Below are 17,748 nucleotides of genomic sequence, written 5' to 3' on the forward strand. Positions count from 1 at the left end.
TGGCCGTCACTGATTGATTTACGCGATCGGAGGAGAGGAAGAAAGCTGTGATGTATACCTGCCTTTTTAACCTAACTTCAATGTTGTCCACACTGCCAATAACTAAGCATGTCACATGTACAGGGCAAGCTGAATTTCCCACCTGTATACAGAATATGTAGTTGTGCAATTTTACAGTAATCTTTAAACACAGTAGCTATAGCCACCTCTAGTCACATCTGAAATGATAAATAAAGTGGGTTATTTATTCTGACAAAGAGATAACTGAACTGCATTTCAATGGATAGGCAAATATAAACGTAGGCATGCATTGTAACCAGACAAAACTGGAGAAAATGAAACAATGCTTCGATCTCACTAATTTGGATATGCAAGCCAGCATTTGCGCGGCCATGCTGTGTTGATCTTTATTCAAGACATGGCACAACTTTTTGTGAGCACACTAAGTTTTTTGAGAGGAGGCCTTATATTAGAACCAAGATCTTTAAACGTCATAAATGTTGCCCGTGGACCCTCATCATTTTTTAATTTAGTGAAGTAATGCAAGTGGAAATCATCTAGGTATTTCAGAAGTATCTGTGATCTGATTATATATTTTTTTGCTGGTAATGTAACAAAGTTACGAAGTTACATTAGCTGCACAACATTTGTAGGCTTATTTCACTTAGTACAAATAAGAAATAAGGGGATTCGACTTCTGAGGTTGTGTTAAGCCTTAGCATTGAAATAGGTTTGGGAGTTTCGCCTTTATGCATTTCACGTATCATTTGTAATTAATTATATATTTACGTGGTCAGATAAAGGACGTACAATTTCTGGCTTTTATCAAAATATATTTTTTGTGAACTAATTCTACTTAAAAACATGAAAAAAATATTTACCTAACCATTCTGTTACAAAACATAATTAAAACTAAACTTGATTGTGACTATGCCCTTTTTGTAGTTAATACCTCACTTGGCACTTGCAACGCTAGAGTTGGTGCTTGCAACGCTAGGGTTGGGCGTTCAATTCCCACATGGTTTACTATGTATGCACCAATGTAAACGGCTCTAGTTATGTTTGCTAAATTTGTTTAATGTAAAAGTACTGTTGAGTCAAAAGTTCCCTGCTCTCTTTCAAGTTACGCTAGAGTAGTGACTGGTGACTGATGACTAAGGTATCTGTGAATTAAGATAGTTACTTAGCCCTGTTTTGCCTGCCTGGCACAGCCAAAGCCACAGGTTTCAGGGTAGAAGCTGTCACCACTATTACTGAATCATAATGCAAATTTGATAAGCCCCCTGAGCAGTAAGGTGAGGGTGCCATTTACTGTAAAGGCTGTGGTTGCACATTAGTCTTTTCTCTGACCTTTAGAAAAAAGTATCACTTCCGCTGAACATCCAGAACCTTCTGAACATCTGATTATCTGATTATAACGCTGTATATGGTGTAGACTAGCTGGCAAACACTAGAGGTATACCTCTGAGAAGCCAGATGGTACCGGTTATCAGTTTGAAAGTGGCGATGTTCAGTTTGTTCCGGTGCACTGAATGAAGCTAGAAATAGCACTAGCCTACTGCTCAGACATTGGTCATATCGTTGCTTGAGTTAAAGAACACAACTTTGAAGAGCTTTGCTGTCTCTTTAACCCACACAGGCAATTTCTTTTTGGAGTGCTTGTTCAGATAGCTGCAGTATCTCGGCAGACTAATCTCAGATGTTCAAAGATGAGATTCTATGATTTGATCAAATCAGGGCAGTGTGTGAGAAACCTGAAGGTAGGAAGGGACAGAGCAGTATGAAGCAGTGGGTTAGGGTGCCGAGGGGTTGACATGCTACTCAGTTTGTATAGAGAATAAATACATGTGCAGAATCTGATCTGCAAAAATAAAAGGGGACTCAGTTCTTTGATCAAAACCTCATCAGCCTTGATTATGGTGATTGGTTTACATATGTGGCCCTACACAGTAAATTAATGACTTAAAGTATAAAGCAATACACACATTTTTATTACAAATATATGCACAGTTTAAAAATCTAATACTGAATGCAATTCAATAAAAAAAAATGCATAAAAGAAATACAACTTGATGAAAGTATGTTTGTGCAGACATAAATTCTGTGTTAGAAAAAATATTTAGTTTTCTTTCTGAAAACATGAAGAAAAGGGGTTCAAGCAGCTGTAGGCTTGGAGTTCAATGCAAAAAACAAACAAATAAACAAACAAAACATGTTGAAGTTGTTTGACTGAAGGCATGACTACCCTCTCTCTGTTACTAGAGATTGATAAGGCAGTAGTGATAGACAATGTCGGCATATTTATATTGCTCAACACAAGTTCAGAACTGTTCAAATCAAGTCCACTTGTTATTTACAAAATGTGAACAAGTACGCTAGTTCAGTATGTACCAAAGACACAGGCTTGATCACTGTGCCTGTGTTATTGCCCGTAACAGGGATGTAAAAGATGACTCACATTGGCAGAATATTTTTAAGGCAGCTTTCACATTGACTATACACCAGTAGCTAGAACCACAGTGGAAATAAACCTAGTTGTGTTTTTTCCTCGATTATATTTTATGCATGTAGTTATACTGTAATCTCTGGCAGTGGCCACCTACTCAAATAAATGTTACCAATGGATAACATGATATCAACCAAAGTCAGATGATAAATGTTGTAGAATCTGACCTGAGTCTTGACCTTGATTGACAATGTCGTCGTGGACACGCCAAGAGGTAGAGTCTGAATGAGAATATCCAGTCCATGAATGTAACATTTTTTTTATAAAATGTTTTGGGTTAAATCAGCAATTAAATAAATGTCACGATACTTCCACTGAGACACCAGATACAGTTGTAGAAATATACTGACATTTTACAATGAGTGTAATGGAGCATAATGTTATGTTTTTTTCTTTTCAAAAGTGGTTTAATGGCTATTTTTACCCTGTTGTCACCTTCAACTTAGAACATGTTAAATAAAATAGCAAACATTAATCAGCTGCTTTCAACCACATTATTTAGTTTATTATTTTAAACTGAACCGAGTTTGCATTATTTTAGTTGGCCTTGTGCAGCTGTTGAAAAATGCATACCTGTTGTGTTTGTGTAAACATGAAAATATTTTTAAAGTTCCAATGATATTAAGGTCATATTAATATTAAATAATTTGAGTAACAGTTAAAGTATTTTACTGTGTTTTTCTGTAAATAAAATAGTTACAATAAATAAGATCCTTGGCAACGACTTACTTGTCCAGGACTGTCAACAAGTTGTCTTATTGGGGAGGGGAAACTTAAAACATTTCATTGGCTGAGAGGTTTTCAACTCTTTTAGGCAGGTCAAAACTCTATCTGACCCAAACAGGCCGAAATCTCAGGTGGTCTTTTCAAACAGCTTGTGTACTGAAAGGGCATAATCAAAATATCCCCAGTTTCACAGTATTATTTCACCTTAATATTGAACAATATGTAAAACACAATTCACATTGTTGACTGCAATGGGCCTTTCAATTTCAACATATTTTAGAATAAATAGTGAATTGTGCAAAGGTACCAATATATTAAAGTTTTTCCTCATGAAAAAAATTTTGAGGCAGCGCACATAAAATTTTCTCTCTTTCAATGAAAAATAAATACATCCATTTTCTCTTTTATATATTCTTGTTTTTGGCTGGTGTGAAGAAATGCTTTAGAGGCGTAGAGACATTGTTTCACTTTATTAAAGTTGGGATGGATACCACACATTCAACTTCCTGATGGCTCAGTTTAAAAGTCAGCCAGCGTTATGGTGAGTGGCTTTGATGAGGATCATTTAAATGCTATATCAACTAATTATTAGTCACTATTGGTATGGAGATATATATTGGCAGCAATAATAATCATTTACCCACTAATGCATCACCGTACTAATGCCCATGATTAATGCCCACAGTCATAATAGATACATCCTACAAAGAAATGGCTTTAGCACAAAATAATACATATTTCATCATTTATCCTAATTAGAACAATCATTATTATTCACTGCCTATTTATTGTAAAACACAGAGGTCTCAGAGAGACTCATGAAAATACCATGTAAAATGTAATATAAAAACCTTCTCAAGTAAACTATTGGCAAATAAAGAATTGATTATACTGATAAGGCAACTGGAAATACATTAGACAATATTTCCTGGTTCAGGACAGCATGAACAACATTTCTTTGTAATGCATACTCATTTATCTTAACCTTGTCAGCATTTTGGTTGTCTCATAGCTTTGCATTAGAAGGCACTTTTCTAGCTGTATATACATTTTTGAACAGTGCATGTTAAAAAAATATTCACACGGCTCTCAAGCAGATTTGTACTGGATGCATCGTATCGCCACACTTGTTTTCATTGGGACACTGACGTTTCCGATCTCACTTTGTATGGATCTGTGTCCTGATCACCATTTCCTTTTTGCATCTCTCTTTCCCAGCTAAGGTTGTGCTCAAGACCCAGAGTCCCTAGACCAGCACTCTTTCTTTCTTTGTCATGTCTGTCAACTAGCTCTCCAACTCTCTCCTCCAGTCTGCTCTCTCTGTCTCTCTTTGCAGGGGACCCAATGACCAGACGGGGGTTCAGACCAAGCCCTTCACCGGACCCTGACAAACTACATGCCTCCTTCCCATTTACACCCTTCGTCTCGCCCTCCTCTTCCTCATCCTCTACATCTAATCTCCCTTCAATCCCTCCGTCAAGACTTGAGTCACTAAGAAACACTGGAGTGTCCTCCATGGAAAGTGTGGTGCCTCCGCTCATGTGGCCCGGGTCAGTGGACCCTCCTGGGGTTAGCGGAAGCTCATCACCCCCCTCCTGGTCCTGGTCCCGACTGCAGTAGGCGTACCGATGGTTCATGTGCTGGGAGTAGGAGCCTGAGTGGGAGAAGCGCTTGCCACACTTGTCACACTGGTAGGGTTTCTCCCCGGAGTGGAGGCGGCTATGTTCGATCAGGTGGTGCTTGTGTTTGAAAGCCTTCTTGCAGGTCTTGCACTCGTGAGGACGCTTACCTTGGGGAAATATAACAGAACAGAGTCAGAAGGCTTATGATTTATAGCGCCACACGATTCACAAAATTGGTTTCCATTACATTGTCTCGTAGCAACAAGTACCACGGCAGGTTCTGGATAGACGTGTCCTCCAACGCACATATCGCCAAGTGGTTCTGCTTCTCATCCCAGTGCTCGCTCAACCAGGAATTCTTAACAAGGCAGACATGCGCTGGATGAAACATTCTCCAACCCAAAACTTTGAACGTGCTTTTGCTCAACCTACCTCAAGTAGTTGCTAGAATGTAATGAGACGAGGCGACATTTTCAATAATGTGTGGCACTGAGCAGATATGCCCTGCCCTCTGCTGGAACCCCAGGCAGCATCAACTGTGGCCATTTTATGATTTGACCAACTCTTTTGCAATTGTTAAGGAACCATTATTTGTATGTTGTATTTTCCATTTCTGTTCAGTTGAATATCTGCCTGATCATAAGGGGTGTTGAAAAATCCTACTCGAGTAAAAGTGAAATTACTAAATTATCCCGAAAGATAATCCAAGAAGTACTCAATTACGGTAAAAAGGGTTACTTGTGTGCTATTGGCCCCCTGATATAAATCATGTGCTTCCAAATATATTTCAACAGGTGAGTTAAATAGTTACTAGTGAGACTGGCTGTACCTGTGTGTTCATACTTGTGTCGGAGCAGAGAGCTGCTCTTCTGGAAGGTTTTGTCACAGATATCACAAGCATACAGGCCTTCATCTGTCTTTTTAAGTCTTTTCCTGCCTTGTCCCCCATCTATGTCTGCCCCCTCGTCCATCAGAGAAATGTAGTCCAGGCCTCCACGGGCCATCATCTCACTCTGCAGGATACACACAAACGTATGATCAGAAAGGTCTCTTACACAAAACGCAAATATCTTGCATGACATCATAAAGATGTCCATTTCTAAACTGACAGAGATGCTATCCAACCTTTATCTGTTAAACAGGTTCACAGATGTTTTCATGACAAGAGAGATGGGCAAATGCATTGTTCTATGCTTGGTTCTAAGCGTGGATGTAAAATACAAAAAAGGCACACTATTTCAAGTACAATACAGAATTTGCCAGCCTATCAAGGAAAAACAAACAAAACATTTTTTTTTTACCATGAATGCTTGTCTCTCCATGTGGATCCTCTTTAGAACAGAATCTGTGTCTGACTCCATCATGAAGGTCATCGGTGAGACAAATCTGTGGTTACTAGTGGGAATACTGAGGGGCAAAGTGGGGACCCCGTCATGCCTTGAGCCAGCTAACCCAGCAGAGTTCAACAGAGGGTAGGCACTGTAGATCGATCGTCGAAACATTGGAGCTCCTCTGTAGACTGCTGGATGCTGCTGAGATTATTACAGAGTAGATTTAATTAGACATTTCAAAACGTACAAAATATACTTTATCCCAAATAATATCCAATTCCACAATTCTAATAAAAATAAATGCATAATTGTATAGTATTAATGCAATGCATCTCTCGATAGGAGCATTAACTTTATTTACTAAAATTTTGAAATGTACATGTTAACCACATAAGTAAACCACATGACACCAATAACAGGAAATAAACTACAGTGCAGTTAGTACATAAATAGTATCTCCTCCTGCCCCCAGCTGCATGCACACCTGGTGAGGAGGTGGACTGAGAGTCAGCCTCCGATGGGACTGGTTCTTTGCTGGGTCTCTCTGGATCTTCTCTCCCCAACGAAGGTTTCCGTTAATGAGCGTGCTGTTCTCCAGGGCTTTACCTTCCTGGGGCTTTGGGAACGAGAGATCCAGCGGTTGGTCTGTCTGGGAACTATCTGACCCGGGCGTCCTGATTTGGGGGCGGGCATGACTTAGAGGAGGTGTGAGAGAAGTGGAGGACAGGTCCAGACATAGGGGTGAGCCAAACCCTGAGGAGTGAACTTCCTTTCGCACCAATGGGGGAGGGGGAGACATTTCTGTAGCAGGGCTGCTTGGAGCTAGTTGGCTGGGGCTGCCACCATTCCCACCACTTTCCTGTCTGGACCAATAGGACCTCATGGCAAGTGTGTCTGGACGTGGTTGGGGAGAGTGCATGGCGACCAGTAGCTGCTGAGGGACAGAGTGCCAGCTCGGTCTTCGCAGAGGAGACTTGTCTTTGGGGAAGCCATTGGTCAAGGCTGGTTTATGGTTGTCTGCTGGTGGTAGTGGCTGGAGAAGATGTCTGGGGGCCAAGTAAAGGGGGGAGTGGTGGTTTTTGCTGCAAGGACCTTCAGGCACCTCCATGGCCTCTCGGTTCATCTTGCAAAGATAGCGCTCATGCTGGAGTAAGACGGCTAGGCTGGGGAATAGCTGGGAGCACCAGCGACAGGCAACCCCACCTTCTTCCTCCTGATCTTGTCCCTCACCCAACTTGGCTCGGTGGTGTTTTAATGTCTCTGGCGATGCCATTCCATCTCTCCCTCCATTGTGAACCCCCGGTCCCCCTTCCTCCCTTATTGCAATTGACCCTCCCTCCTCCTTGTGTAACATCAACTGCAGCATCTGGTCAAACTTGCCCCCAGCATGGAGGTATGGCAGCAGTGTGGTCCCCTTGAACACATTGTCCTGTGGAGAGAGCTCCACCGGAGGGTCCCACAAGGGACTAAACTCCCTACCGAGCTCCTGGCCCCGAAGGAGGCCTACATCCGGGTGTCCACCGGGGTATCGCTCCCTCTCAAACCTTCTTAGCGGATGTATGTCATGGGTGTGGAGAGGATAGGGAGAGCCCTTCCTGTTGCTGCTCCTTCCACTGCCTGCAGACGGTGACACAGGGGAGTAATTGGAGGCCCTGTGAATGCCATGTCCGTTATTGTAGCTGCCCCCTCCTCCACTGCCTGCTCCTCCGGTCAGACACTTCTTACTGCTGAGGTGAGAGCTGTAGGAGCCGGAGTGAGAGAAGCGCTTTTTGCAGTTGGAACATTCGTACGGTTTTTCACCTAAAAGAGGGAGCACAAATATGGAACATCAGTCAGTCATGCTTGAAATACTACTAGTTTTGTCAAGTAGGATTAATACAAATCAAACCTGTATTGCGGTATTTACACAATAGCTATTTATTCAATAATTAAAACATTTCAGACTGCTGTTGAGTACTGTTTTTAAAACCACCACTACAATCAGGGCGATCCTGATCACAAGCAGCATAAACATTTCTATGCCTCATTTTACCTTTTCCAAGACTAGAAAAGTATCTTATCTTCATAAATGAAAGATTGACTTTTGCATGGGCCATCCTTTCACATGACCCCAGCGAGTCCAGAGTGAGTCAACCAGACATCAGGGTGTACATGGAAGACATGAAAATCATAACTGGAACCAGTCAAATGAAAGGGATGTCTGCTAGGGACATTTGTAGGTAAAATTAAGTTGGCCAGAATTTAGATGAATTCCAAGTCAAGAAAAATCGTCTTGGCCGAAGGTAAATTGCCTGACAAAATGATTTTCATAAAAAGGAATTTCAGCCCATAAAATCCTTGGAAGATTTCATGCTGCAAGCCTTAAGGACATCAAGGACCATCAAAGTTCATGAGTATATTGGCAAGTCCATGTTTCCTGGCAAGCTACATTTTGATGAAGGCTAGACTGCTACCCAGTCTGATGTGTCCATCTCCCTTATACAGCTTCAGCGAATGGATTCGTTGCCCAGCCCCAATGAAGGAATTTGGTTCTAAGCCCAACAATTCTTCAATAACATTGGCCTTTACTGAAAAGTAGCCCTCTGTATCTGAGGAGTTCAAATGCACCAAGAATAGTGAAACTGTCAGAGTCTAAGAACAGTAAGAGTTGCTGCATCGACATTGTCCTAACATAAACAGGACTTTTGGAATTCAAAGGAAGTGGTTCAACATGCAAAAGAAGCCCTCCAAAATGGAAACATCATAATCGAAGGACTACAGGAAAGAAGTGTGGTCAGCCACTGAGAAAGTCATTGCTCCTCCACAAAAGGCTACACATTCAGAGCGGTCAAAGCTAGCTGAGTAATAAATGTGCCTTTAGAAAGAATCGGCTTGGTGCGTCAAGGCAGTGTCACAAGCCAAGAAGGGCAGTGGATGAGGTGGAAAAGTATGGCAAGGAGAAAGTTCAGCTTTAAGGATCTGTGCTAGATTAATGCAAGCAATAAGCTTCATTGTTAGACCATCTTAGGGGTTATTTATTAATTCCAAAAACTCATCCAGTGGCTGGATGAAGATCCATCGTGTATTCAAAACCAGCAACCAACAAAGAACTTCCTCATGGGACCTCCAAAAGAAACTACACTTGGAGACACAATCAAATGCCAAGTTCCTGGCAGATGCTCTTCAGAACTAGTGACCAACCATCAATGCCTTGCCCGCCAAAAACTTGTGACACAGCCCAACTAAAATAATTTGTCCAAAGAGGAGAAAAAAAGCAGAGGAAGTTCTCTCTGAACACATCGTTTTAACAGCTGGATTCCGCCAAAGACTGGAAGATGCTAGCAGATGTAGCCCAACGGCTCAATTTTATTGGAGATACTCTAACTGCTACCAAACTATATACAAGAATATACTTGTTATTATTATTATTTTTATTTTATTTTAACCTTTTATAGAGCCATACTGGTCAAAATGTATAGATGTTTTTTCACCATGGCAGTAAAACCTGTAAATGTTTGTTATATATACATTTCTGTTTTGTTCTACTTTTTTGTCTTGCTAAATGCTGGTGTGTATCACACTGAGCTTTTTAGATACCAGTTTCAACAGTGGTAAAAGTTTACTGGAAAAAGTGAATACTGTACAATTCTGTAGTACACAGAAAAAGTATATGCACATCTGTATGTATTCAGAAAATTTAGCGGTGTGTTACAAAAAACTAAAAATTCACTTTTGCATGTCAATTTTTACATATTTCTTATATATAAAGTCATATATAATGAGCGGAAAAATGAATAATGAAAAATCCTGCGGTAGTTCTGTAAAAAACAATGAATTGCAACTCCTCACGGTACGTAACACTACAAGTTCCCATCCTATCCTGTCGCTCTTCTTGATCTGGCAAGAGACTTTCATCAACATCACATCTAATTTTTTCCCTTGCAATGCACTCGAAAAATATAAATAAAATGGCGATTCCTATTTCATTACTGTGTCACCTGACAGGTCATTTGCAAATATAGCAGATATCACAAACATTTAATGTCAAATATATTTATGGAATATACATCTATGTCTGACAGATTTTGATAATTGAATGGATCATTTTGCATTTGATGGCACGAACGATGAAAGAAAGTTTAGAAGTTGTGAAGAGTATGACAATTTCGCTGAGAATCACATCATCAGTTTTGATCAGCAAGCCATGTGCATGTAGGTATTTGGCCTATTGTAGACAATTGTACTTACTCTTTGCACACGTGCCAAAACACGTGCAATTTGCTTAAATGAATGAGAAATTCTAATCTGGTGTGAGTAAGAAACTAATTGTTCAGAGATTTGAACTTAAAAATAATTATAATTCGAGAAATGAGCCAAAACGATTGAGAAAAACTGCAAGACTGTTTAAAAAAAATTGCCAAAGCGATTGAGAAAAACTGTAACAGAACCATCCAGAGAAATAATATAGAGATCAACCAAACCTATGTTTTGGGACAGAGTGAATAGCATTTTCTTATTTGTATTTCGCACCAACCTAAGAATAACAAGAGAATTTTGTAGGAATTGGAAATCAGACTGTAAATTAGCAAACACTTGTGCAAGAGAATACGAAGATTCAGCTCCGGAAAAAAGTAAGAGACCACTGCACCTTTTTCTTTCCTTTCAAACAAAGTCAAAAAGGAAGGTTTTGAGTGAGTAACAGAAAGGTTAAAATAAAGAGACCACTGCAAATTGAATGCTTCTGTTCCTCACTCATAAAAATTAAAAGTACAGTTTCTTAATGACCTACAGACATAATTTATAAACAGATTGAACAGTAACAGACCTAAAACTGAACTGGGGAAATCCTTTGTCAACTATAAGAAAATCAGATTCAGACCCATCTGCTATAATAGCCCAAGATATTTCTGAAACCATAAGCAAGTGTCCATGGCCTAATGAGTTTCTTTAGCAAGATTGAATGACAAACTATATCAACAGCCTGTCAATAAAAAAAAAAAAAATGTGTTCAGCCAAAGTTAATCTACAATTTTGTTGGAGTGTGTCAGCGGGGCCGGCCAAGAAGAGAGAATGTCACTGACTGACTGACTGAGTGACTGACTGAGTGACTGACTGACTGACTGACTACCCCTTGTTAAATAGCGTAGTGGTTAGAGACACAAACCTGCAAACAATAGGTCCTGCATTTGAATCTCGTCACATTCAAAATGCATTAGGATCTGTTCTTTGCTGGATATAACCTTCAGTAGCTGTGTTATAGTAAGCCTTAAATACAACTGTTTATGGTTAAATTGCGATTGTTTCTGGTGGATTTTTGAAGTACACATCTGCATGCTTTTTGAAATAATATAGGCTAGATCAAAACCTCTTGGGCAGTAAAAAAGTAGGGGTTTCCACGATTCTCTCGTCTTTTCACTTGACGAAAAAGTAAGTTATCGTCACATATATTGATAGATTTTTGTGCCATGAAATTAAATAGCTTTGGCAGTGTATAGTTCATCTTCAGTCTTGCTAGAGACTTTTCTGGTTGACTCAAAGTAGCCACCATTTGCTGACGTTACAGCAGAACACACTCGTAGCATTCTCTCTATAATGGAAATCAAATATTGTAAGGGAAGTTCTTCCCAACACCATTACAGAAGTTCCCACAAATGTGTTACACTTGTGTTCTTGTGTTTTTGCCCTTGTACTCAGTTCATCCCAAATCAGCTCAATAGGGTTTAAGTCTGGAGACTGTGCTGGCATTTCCATGATTTGAAGCCTACCATCTTGTTTTTTATCGCTCAAAAGTTTGGGGTCACTTCAGAATGTCCATTTTGCAATGCCATACCATCCCCTATGGACGGCGCTTGACTGGAGCCAATTTCCTCCTACAACAGGGCAATAACCAAAAGCACTGCTATAAACCATGAACTATTTAGGGAAGAAACAGTCAGCTGGTATTCTGTCCATAATGGAGTGGCCAACACAGTCACCGGATCTCATACCTATTGAGCTGTTGTGGGAGCAGCCTGAACGTATGTTGCGTAAGAAGCCAATCCAACCTCTGGGAGGTGCTTCAGGAAGCATGGGGTGAAACCTCAACAAATTGACAACTAGAATGCCAAAGGTCTGCATGGCTGTAATTGCTGGTATATTTCCTATTCAAACTTATTCAATGTATGTTTTCCTGGAAAACAAAGACATTGCATAAGTGACCCCAAACTTTTGAACGGTAGTGTAGTTGTAACATAGCCTGGAGGTTTAGGATATAGGATAAACCTCCAGGCTATGACAAACTAGGTGTACAGAAGAGGATATAGCATAGCAATGCTGTGGTAGCTGTTTTGGTTCAGGGTGCAACTCTGTGCAAGTTGCCAACTCTGCATCCAGCAAAAGAGCCCTAGACCCTGCCTACTCCTCCACGTTTGACAGTTGGTGTCACTCAACGGCATACTAAAACAATGCATGAAGAACCGAAAATATTAAATATTGATTCATTGTTCCATGAGACCTTCTTTCAGTCTTCAGTAGTCCACTGGTGGTGCTTCATGGCCCAGGCAAGACCTGTTTTCCTATTCTGCCATCTTAGATATGGCTTTCTTACTGCCACTCGACCTGTCAAACATGCAGCTCAAACTCTTCTCTTCACAATTGAAACTGAGACTTGCCAGTGATCAGCTGTGCACATTTAGAAGGAACTGAGAGTAGTTGTGGGAGGAGGCAACTAATGCTAATCTTGGGAAATGTATGTTAGCTATTTAGCATCGCTGAACCTCTTCATTTTTGTATCATATGACGTTTCATGGGCTGGCTCAGCTACGTTGTTAGTTAGCATACTACTTATTTTATACATGCTTTCTATGTTATATTTGATCAAGGCAATTTATATTGATCAAGACAAATCATCAGATCCATTTGGAGATAATATTTTATTGAGGGAATCTTAAATTGTATGTGGTATTGATGCCATTTGAATGCATTATCTGTTTCACTGAATTATTGCTTGACAATTTAAAATGTTAATATGCACTTGCATAGATTCTATTGCCAGGTTAAATATATATGCTATACAAATTAAATGCTGTCCTGATAACTGTTACTGTAAACAGGCGCTATGCGCCTAGTTCACTCAAAACTAATGACTGCATCAATGTCCAGGTCTTTGCTTTATTTTACTGTCAAAAAGCCCTGCTGGGATGGATTTAAATGTAGTAATGCATTTTAATATATTCAGCTCCGGAAAACATTAAGAGACCACAGACCTTTTTCTTTCCTTTCCAAAAAAGTCAAAAAGGAAGGTTTTGAGTGAGGAACAGAAGGGTTAGAATTAAGAGACTACTGCAAATTGAACGCTTCTGTTCCTCACTCAAAACTTTCCTTTTCAACTTTTTTGGAAAGGAAAGAAAAAGTCTTTACTAAAAATATCTGTCTGCCAAAAAAACTTAACTCACTAGCCATTTCCAATTGAAATACTGAGACTTTAAATGTAATTTAATAATTGCACTTGTATTTTTCTTAATGTTGCATTCTCAAAATCTATGTACTTGTACATATTTTACACAAGTGTTAGGTGCTCAGAATAATCTATTGGCATAATGGATTAAACACATCATGTCCTATGAGTTTAGAACTTGATTAATATTGTTCTTACCACTGTGAATGCGGAGGTGTTCTTTGAGGTGATGTTTGTACTTGAAGGCTTTTCCACATTGCAGACACTTGAACTTTCTACTCTCCATGCCATGTTCAGATACAGGATGCAGCTATACAGAAATACATGAAAACAGAAGTAGTGGGGCCTTGTCAATGAGGTGACTTCATATTAACCCATTTCCTATATTTAGCATTTTTAAATAAACATTTTAGTACTTTGTCTTTTTTTATAATATACCCCTAACTATAACCTGCAAACACCAAGCTTTACAAACTGAACCAAACAACATCTTTAGATCTAATTCAGATTTAGAAGCAATATAGAGAAGTTAGAGCTAGTCCCATATTGCTGGTACCTATTAAGTCCTTTCAGATTTGTGTCAATTATGTAGGAACTAGGAGGCACCTCAAAATATTTTCACAATATTGACAGTAGGTACAATTCTTCCTATTCTTACAATTCGAAATCTATTCATTTTTTTAAACTCTGATTTTATTGTGAATAAATATTCCAATCCAAACAAATTGTTTATAATTTTTCTGCCGCAGAAGGACGTGAATAAAAGGAGTTTTAATAATGGAAAATACATTTCTCAAATTAAATTGTCTCACTAGTTACAAAAAAAAGATAATAAGAGTTTGGTGTATCTGACTTGCGCAAAAAGTAATATTATATGTTGTCAAAAAATAAATAGTTCATTGTTCTATCTTGTCCTGTATGGAGGACCAAAGAAGTCAAAATTAAATAATGAAATATACAAAAAATATATATAATTAATTGAATGAATATATTATTTTAAGTGGTCCATTATTATGAAATATTTTTATAATGCCCCTTTTTAAAATAATGGTATGATATTTCATAATAATATATTGTATTTGCCAACGATTTTTTTCAAGACAATATGTTTTTTATAAAATAATGGCCTTTATGTCGTATTATATAATTTCATGACATATTTCAACATTTAATTCTGTATTTCATAGCATATTTCATGATCACAAGGTATATGTCAGTCAATGCAAGTGGGTGGTCTTTAACCACTGATCCAGGCTAATCCAGTGACATTAACATGTCACTGTTCATTAACAGTTGCTTGTTTGTGGGCATTCAAACAGGATTTTGCAGCATTAACAGTTGTACTGAGTTACTGCAATTGATCAAGTTTATATGAAGGTTCTGGCAAAATCACCATTATTATGTACATATTCTAGTATTTGGCAAAATAAATAACAACGAAAATGAAGGTCGTCACTGCCAGAGGTGTCATTAGACCTGGTGTTTCTGGAATAGCACCGGGTCTTTTGACCCAATTCCAAAAATAAGTTGAAGCTGTCTGCTTGTATTGGAGCTGACATTAAGGCAGCTGGAAAGGGGTTAAGAAATGAATGAAAAGAGAGCAGAAGTTTTTATAGCGCATGCTTTGGTTCAATTTTGCAGGGTTGTATCTTGCTAAACAGATAGCTCCAGATAGTATATTGCTTGTTTCAGCAATGTAGCACACCTGTTTTGGCAGTGTGACATTAAATGATGAAATATACCATGAAATATGAAATACGCCATGACATTATGAAATAGGTCATAATATTAAGTCATAATATTATGAAAATTGTCATAATTTTATGAAATGCACCTTGACATGAGAAAAACATTGGGAAATACAATGTATTATTATCAAATATCCTACTATTGTTTCAAAAAGGGGTATTATAAAAAAAGATTTCATAATAACGTGCCACTTAAAATAATATATATATATTTAATTTGAATCCTTTGGTCCTCCATAGTCCTGTACCTGACTATGCAGTGCCATATGTTGTTCCATCTGTTCCCTAAAGGAGGCAGTGTACACCATGTGCTCCCCATCGCGCTTGTGGCAGAACTTGACATGCTCGCGAAGAGATGCACTGTGGTGGTAGGAACGCTGGCAATACGGACACATGTGAAGGTTCCTCATAGCGTCAGGACTCTGAGAGACATGGTCTAGGAGAGAGAGTGAAAAGGGTTAATGATAAAAAAGTGTGAACTAAATTCTTGTGAAAATACAATGTGGAGCACTCAAGCTATATTTGCATACATACACAAGGCCACTTAAATATAGTACTTCTGTTGTAGCTATATGAATCCAAAGCCACAAAGGCCCAATTCGATGCTAAAGGCTTCTATTCAAGCTGTATTGTAAAAATTCTGCAACTAAGCAAGTTAAAGGCAACAAACAGGAGCTAATGGTGATGACAATTACTGTAAATCCTAAATGTGTCAGGTCAATGAGAACTGACTTTGACATTTATATCACATAATCTGTAATGCTTCACAGATACGAATAGATAGACAGGCAGAGAGTTTCTGTGTAAGCAGATTGAGTGTTAGCTTACAGTACCTTGTCCCAGAGGTGAGCGCTGAGCCGCAGGAGACCAAATGGAAGGGGGGTCATTGTGGAGGTTCAGGCTGGCAGGGAGATACATGGTTTGGGGTGTAGGGCTGCTGTTAGTGAGCTGCTGGTGCTGGGGGTAGTACTGGGATGGGCGGTGGTTGGAGGACTCTTTTCTCAGCTGCACCAGGAATTCACAGTGGGCCATGTCCTCCAAGGCCTGACTATCTGACCTTTGACCTGTTGGGGGAATAAGTGATGGAAGGGTATATACTGGTTCTGATGCTGTAATCATACAATATGAATTAGAATGCCCAAACGAGAAACTGTATCTCTCTAGGTTTGAGTCAAGACTTTGCTTTATTTTGAAATTAGTGATCGCTTCAAACGTATCTAGATATTATAATGGATATGTATATATACATACATTTTTGACAAACAGACAGACATTACTGTACTTCTCCAGAGTCTAATCGCTGTGTACAGATTGAAGGAGGTTCGCATTTGCTAACAATCACCGCAATGGCTGGAACTGCTTCAATGCAAGTTAGTATTGACTCACAAAACTATCAATGCATTCCTTCACACTGGAAGCAGATACATAAAAATGCCATCCACAAGTTCATTTGACTCTGGGGAATGTAGATCATAGCAAAAATCCTAACCTGTCCTATATTATATTATGATATATGTAATCTTATGACAGGTATATTAATGTATAACTATCTTGCAATACTCTGTTCAAAAGTATGGACACTGCTCTAGTCTTTGCTTCACCCACTTAGATAACATACATAGTTACAGTGTTTTGAATTTTGTAAACTATAAAAGAGGGAATTTCTGCTGCGGGCATCAGCAAATTTAGCCAAGCATTTCCCGATGTCCTTGAGTGCAATAACAGGCAGAGAAACCCACAGATGTAAAGACAAGTGAAGTTGTCCTTCTTAATACCATGACTTGAGCCCGCCAGAGCATTCTGTGCCATACTGAGCAATCCGCCTATAAGAGACTTTGAAGAAGATTTTTGTAATGTTTGCAGATGGTGGCATATTTCGATCTGTTCTTCATGTGGCGAGGAAAGAGCCTGTGTGATTGAGTGTTGCAAGAACTGGGCTTTGCATTCATCAGGCACAACCAAATCACATGAGGCTACATGAGAGAGAGCATTTTGTGTGTAGAGATGTGTTTTGTGTGTGTGTGCGCAAGTGCAAGAGAGAGAGAAAACTGAGCTATATGTGATTGTTGGGGGCAAGCTATGTGAGCCCTTTGATCTCTCTAAATAAAAGGGAAAGCGTATGTGTTTTGTGTGTGTGCAAATATGTGTGTCTCTGAGTTAAATGAAAGGGAAAGCCTCTCAGAATCTGCTTTGATTTTGGTACTGTAACGTCACCTCTTTGATGCATGGACATATTGTGACTTTGTGGTAGAATAACTCTCTTGTTATGCTGCACCATATTCAAATATGATATTCAAATACTAATACAGTGTCCCCAAATGGCATCCATTTTTTTTTTACATAGGGTACTACTTTTGACTAGAGCCCTTTGGGAGTATTGCCCTGTATATGTGTGTTTCAC

At 39.2% G+C, this 17,748-nt stretch overlaps 1 protein-coding gene across 5 annotated transcripts in view; it reads right to left on the minus strand.

Annotated features, from left to right (window-relative positions):
- Positions 1-3,687: 3,687 nt before the first annotated feature.
- Positions 3,688-17,748, minus strand: part of LOC105028310 (zinc finger E-box-binding homeobox 2-like) — a 60,780-nt gene continuing 46,719 nt past the window's right edge. For 2 of the 5 annotated variants that reach the window (XM_010900953.3, XM_010900955.3), the window contains exons 3-9: positions 16,181-16,411; positions 15,596-15,783; positions 13,798-13,909; positions 6,670-7,985; positions 6,156-6,386; positions 5,684-5,867; positions 3,688-5,021 (exon numbers count right to left, since the gene is read on the minus strand). In XM_010900953.3, coding sequence (XP_010899255.2) covers positions 4,366-5,021; positions 5,684-5,867; positions 6,156-6,386; positions 6,670-7,985; positions 13,798-13,909; positions 15,596-15,783; positions 16,181-16,411 — 2,918 coding nt within the window. In that variant the 3' untranslated portion in view covers positions 3,688-4,365. Of the gene's footprint in view, positions 5,868-6,155; positions 6,387-6,669; positions 7,986-13,797; positions 13,910-15,595; positions 15,784-16,180; positions 16,412-17,748 lie in introns of all 5 variants that reach the window. The other 3 variants (XM_010900954.3, XM_020045111.2, XR_002196570.2) reach the window with 3 other exon arrangements.

This window comes from Esox lucius, chromosome 17 (genome assembly GCF_011004845.1).
Source record: "Esox lucius isolate fEsoLuc1 chromosome 17, fEsoLuc1.pri, whole genome shotgun sequence".
NCBI lineage: Eukaryota > Metazoa > Chordata > Actinopteri > Esociformes > Esocidae > Esox > Esox lucius.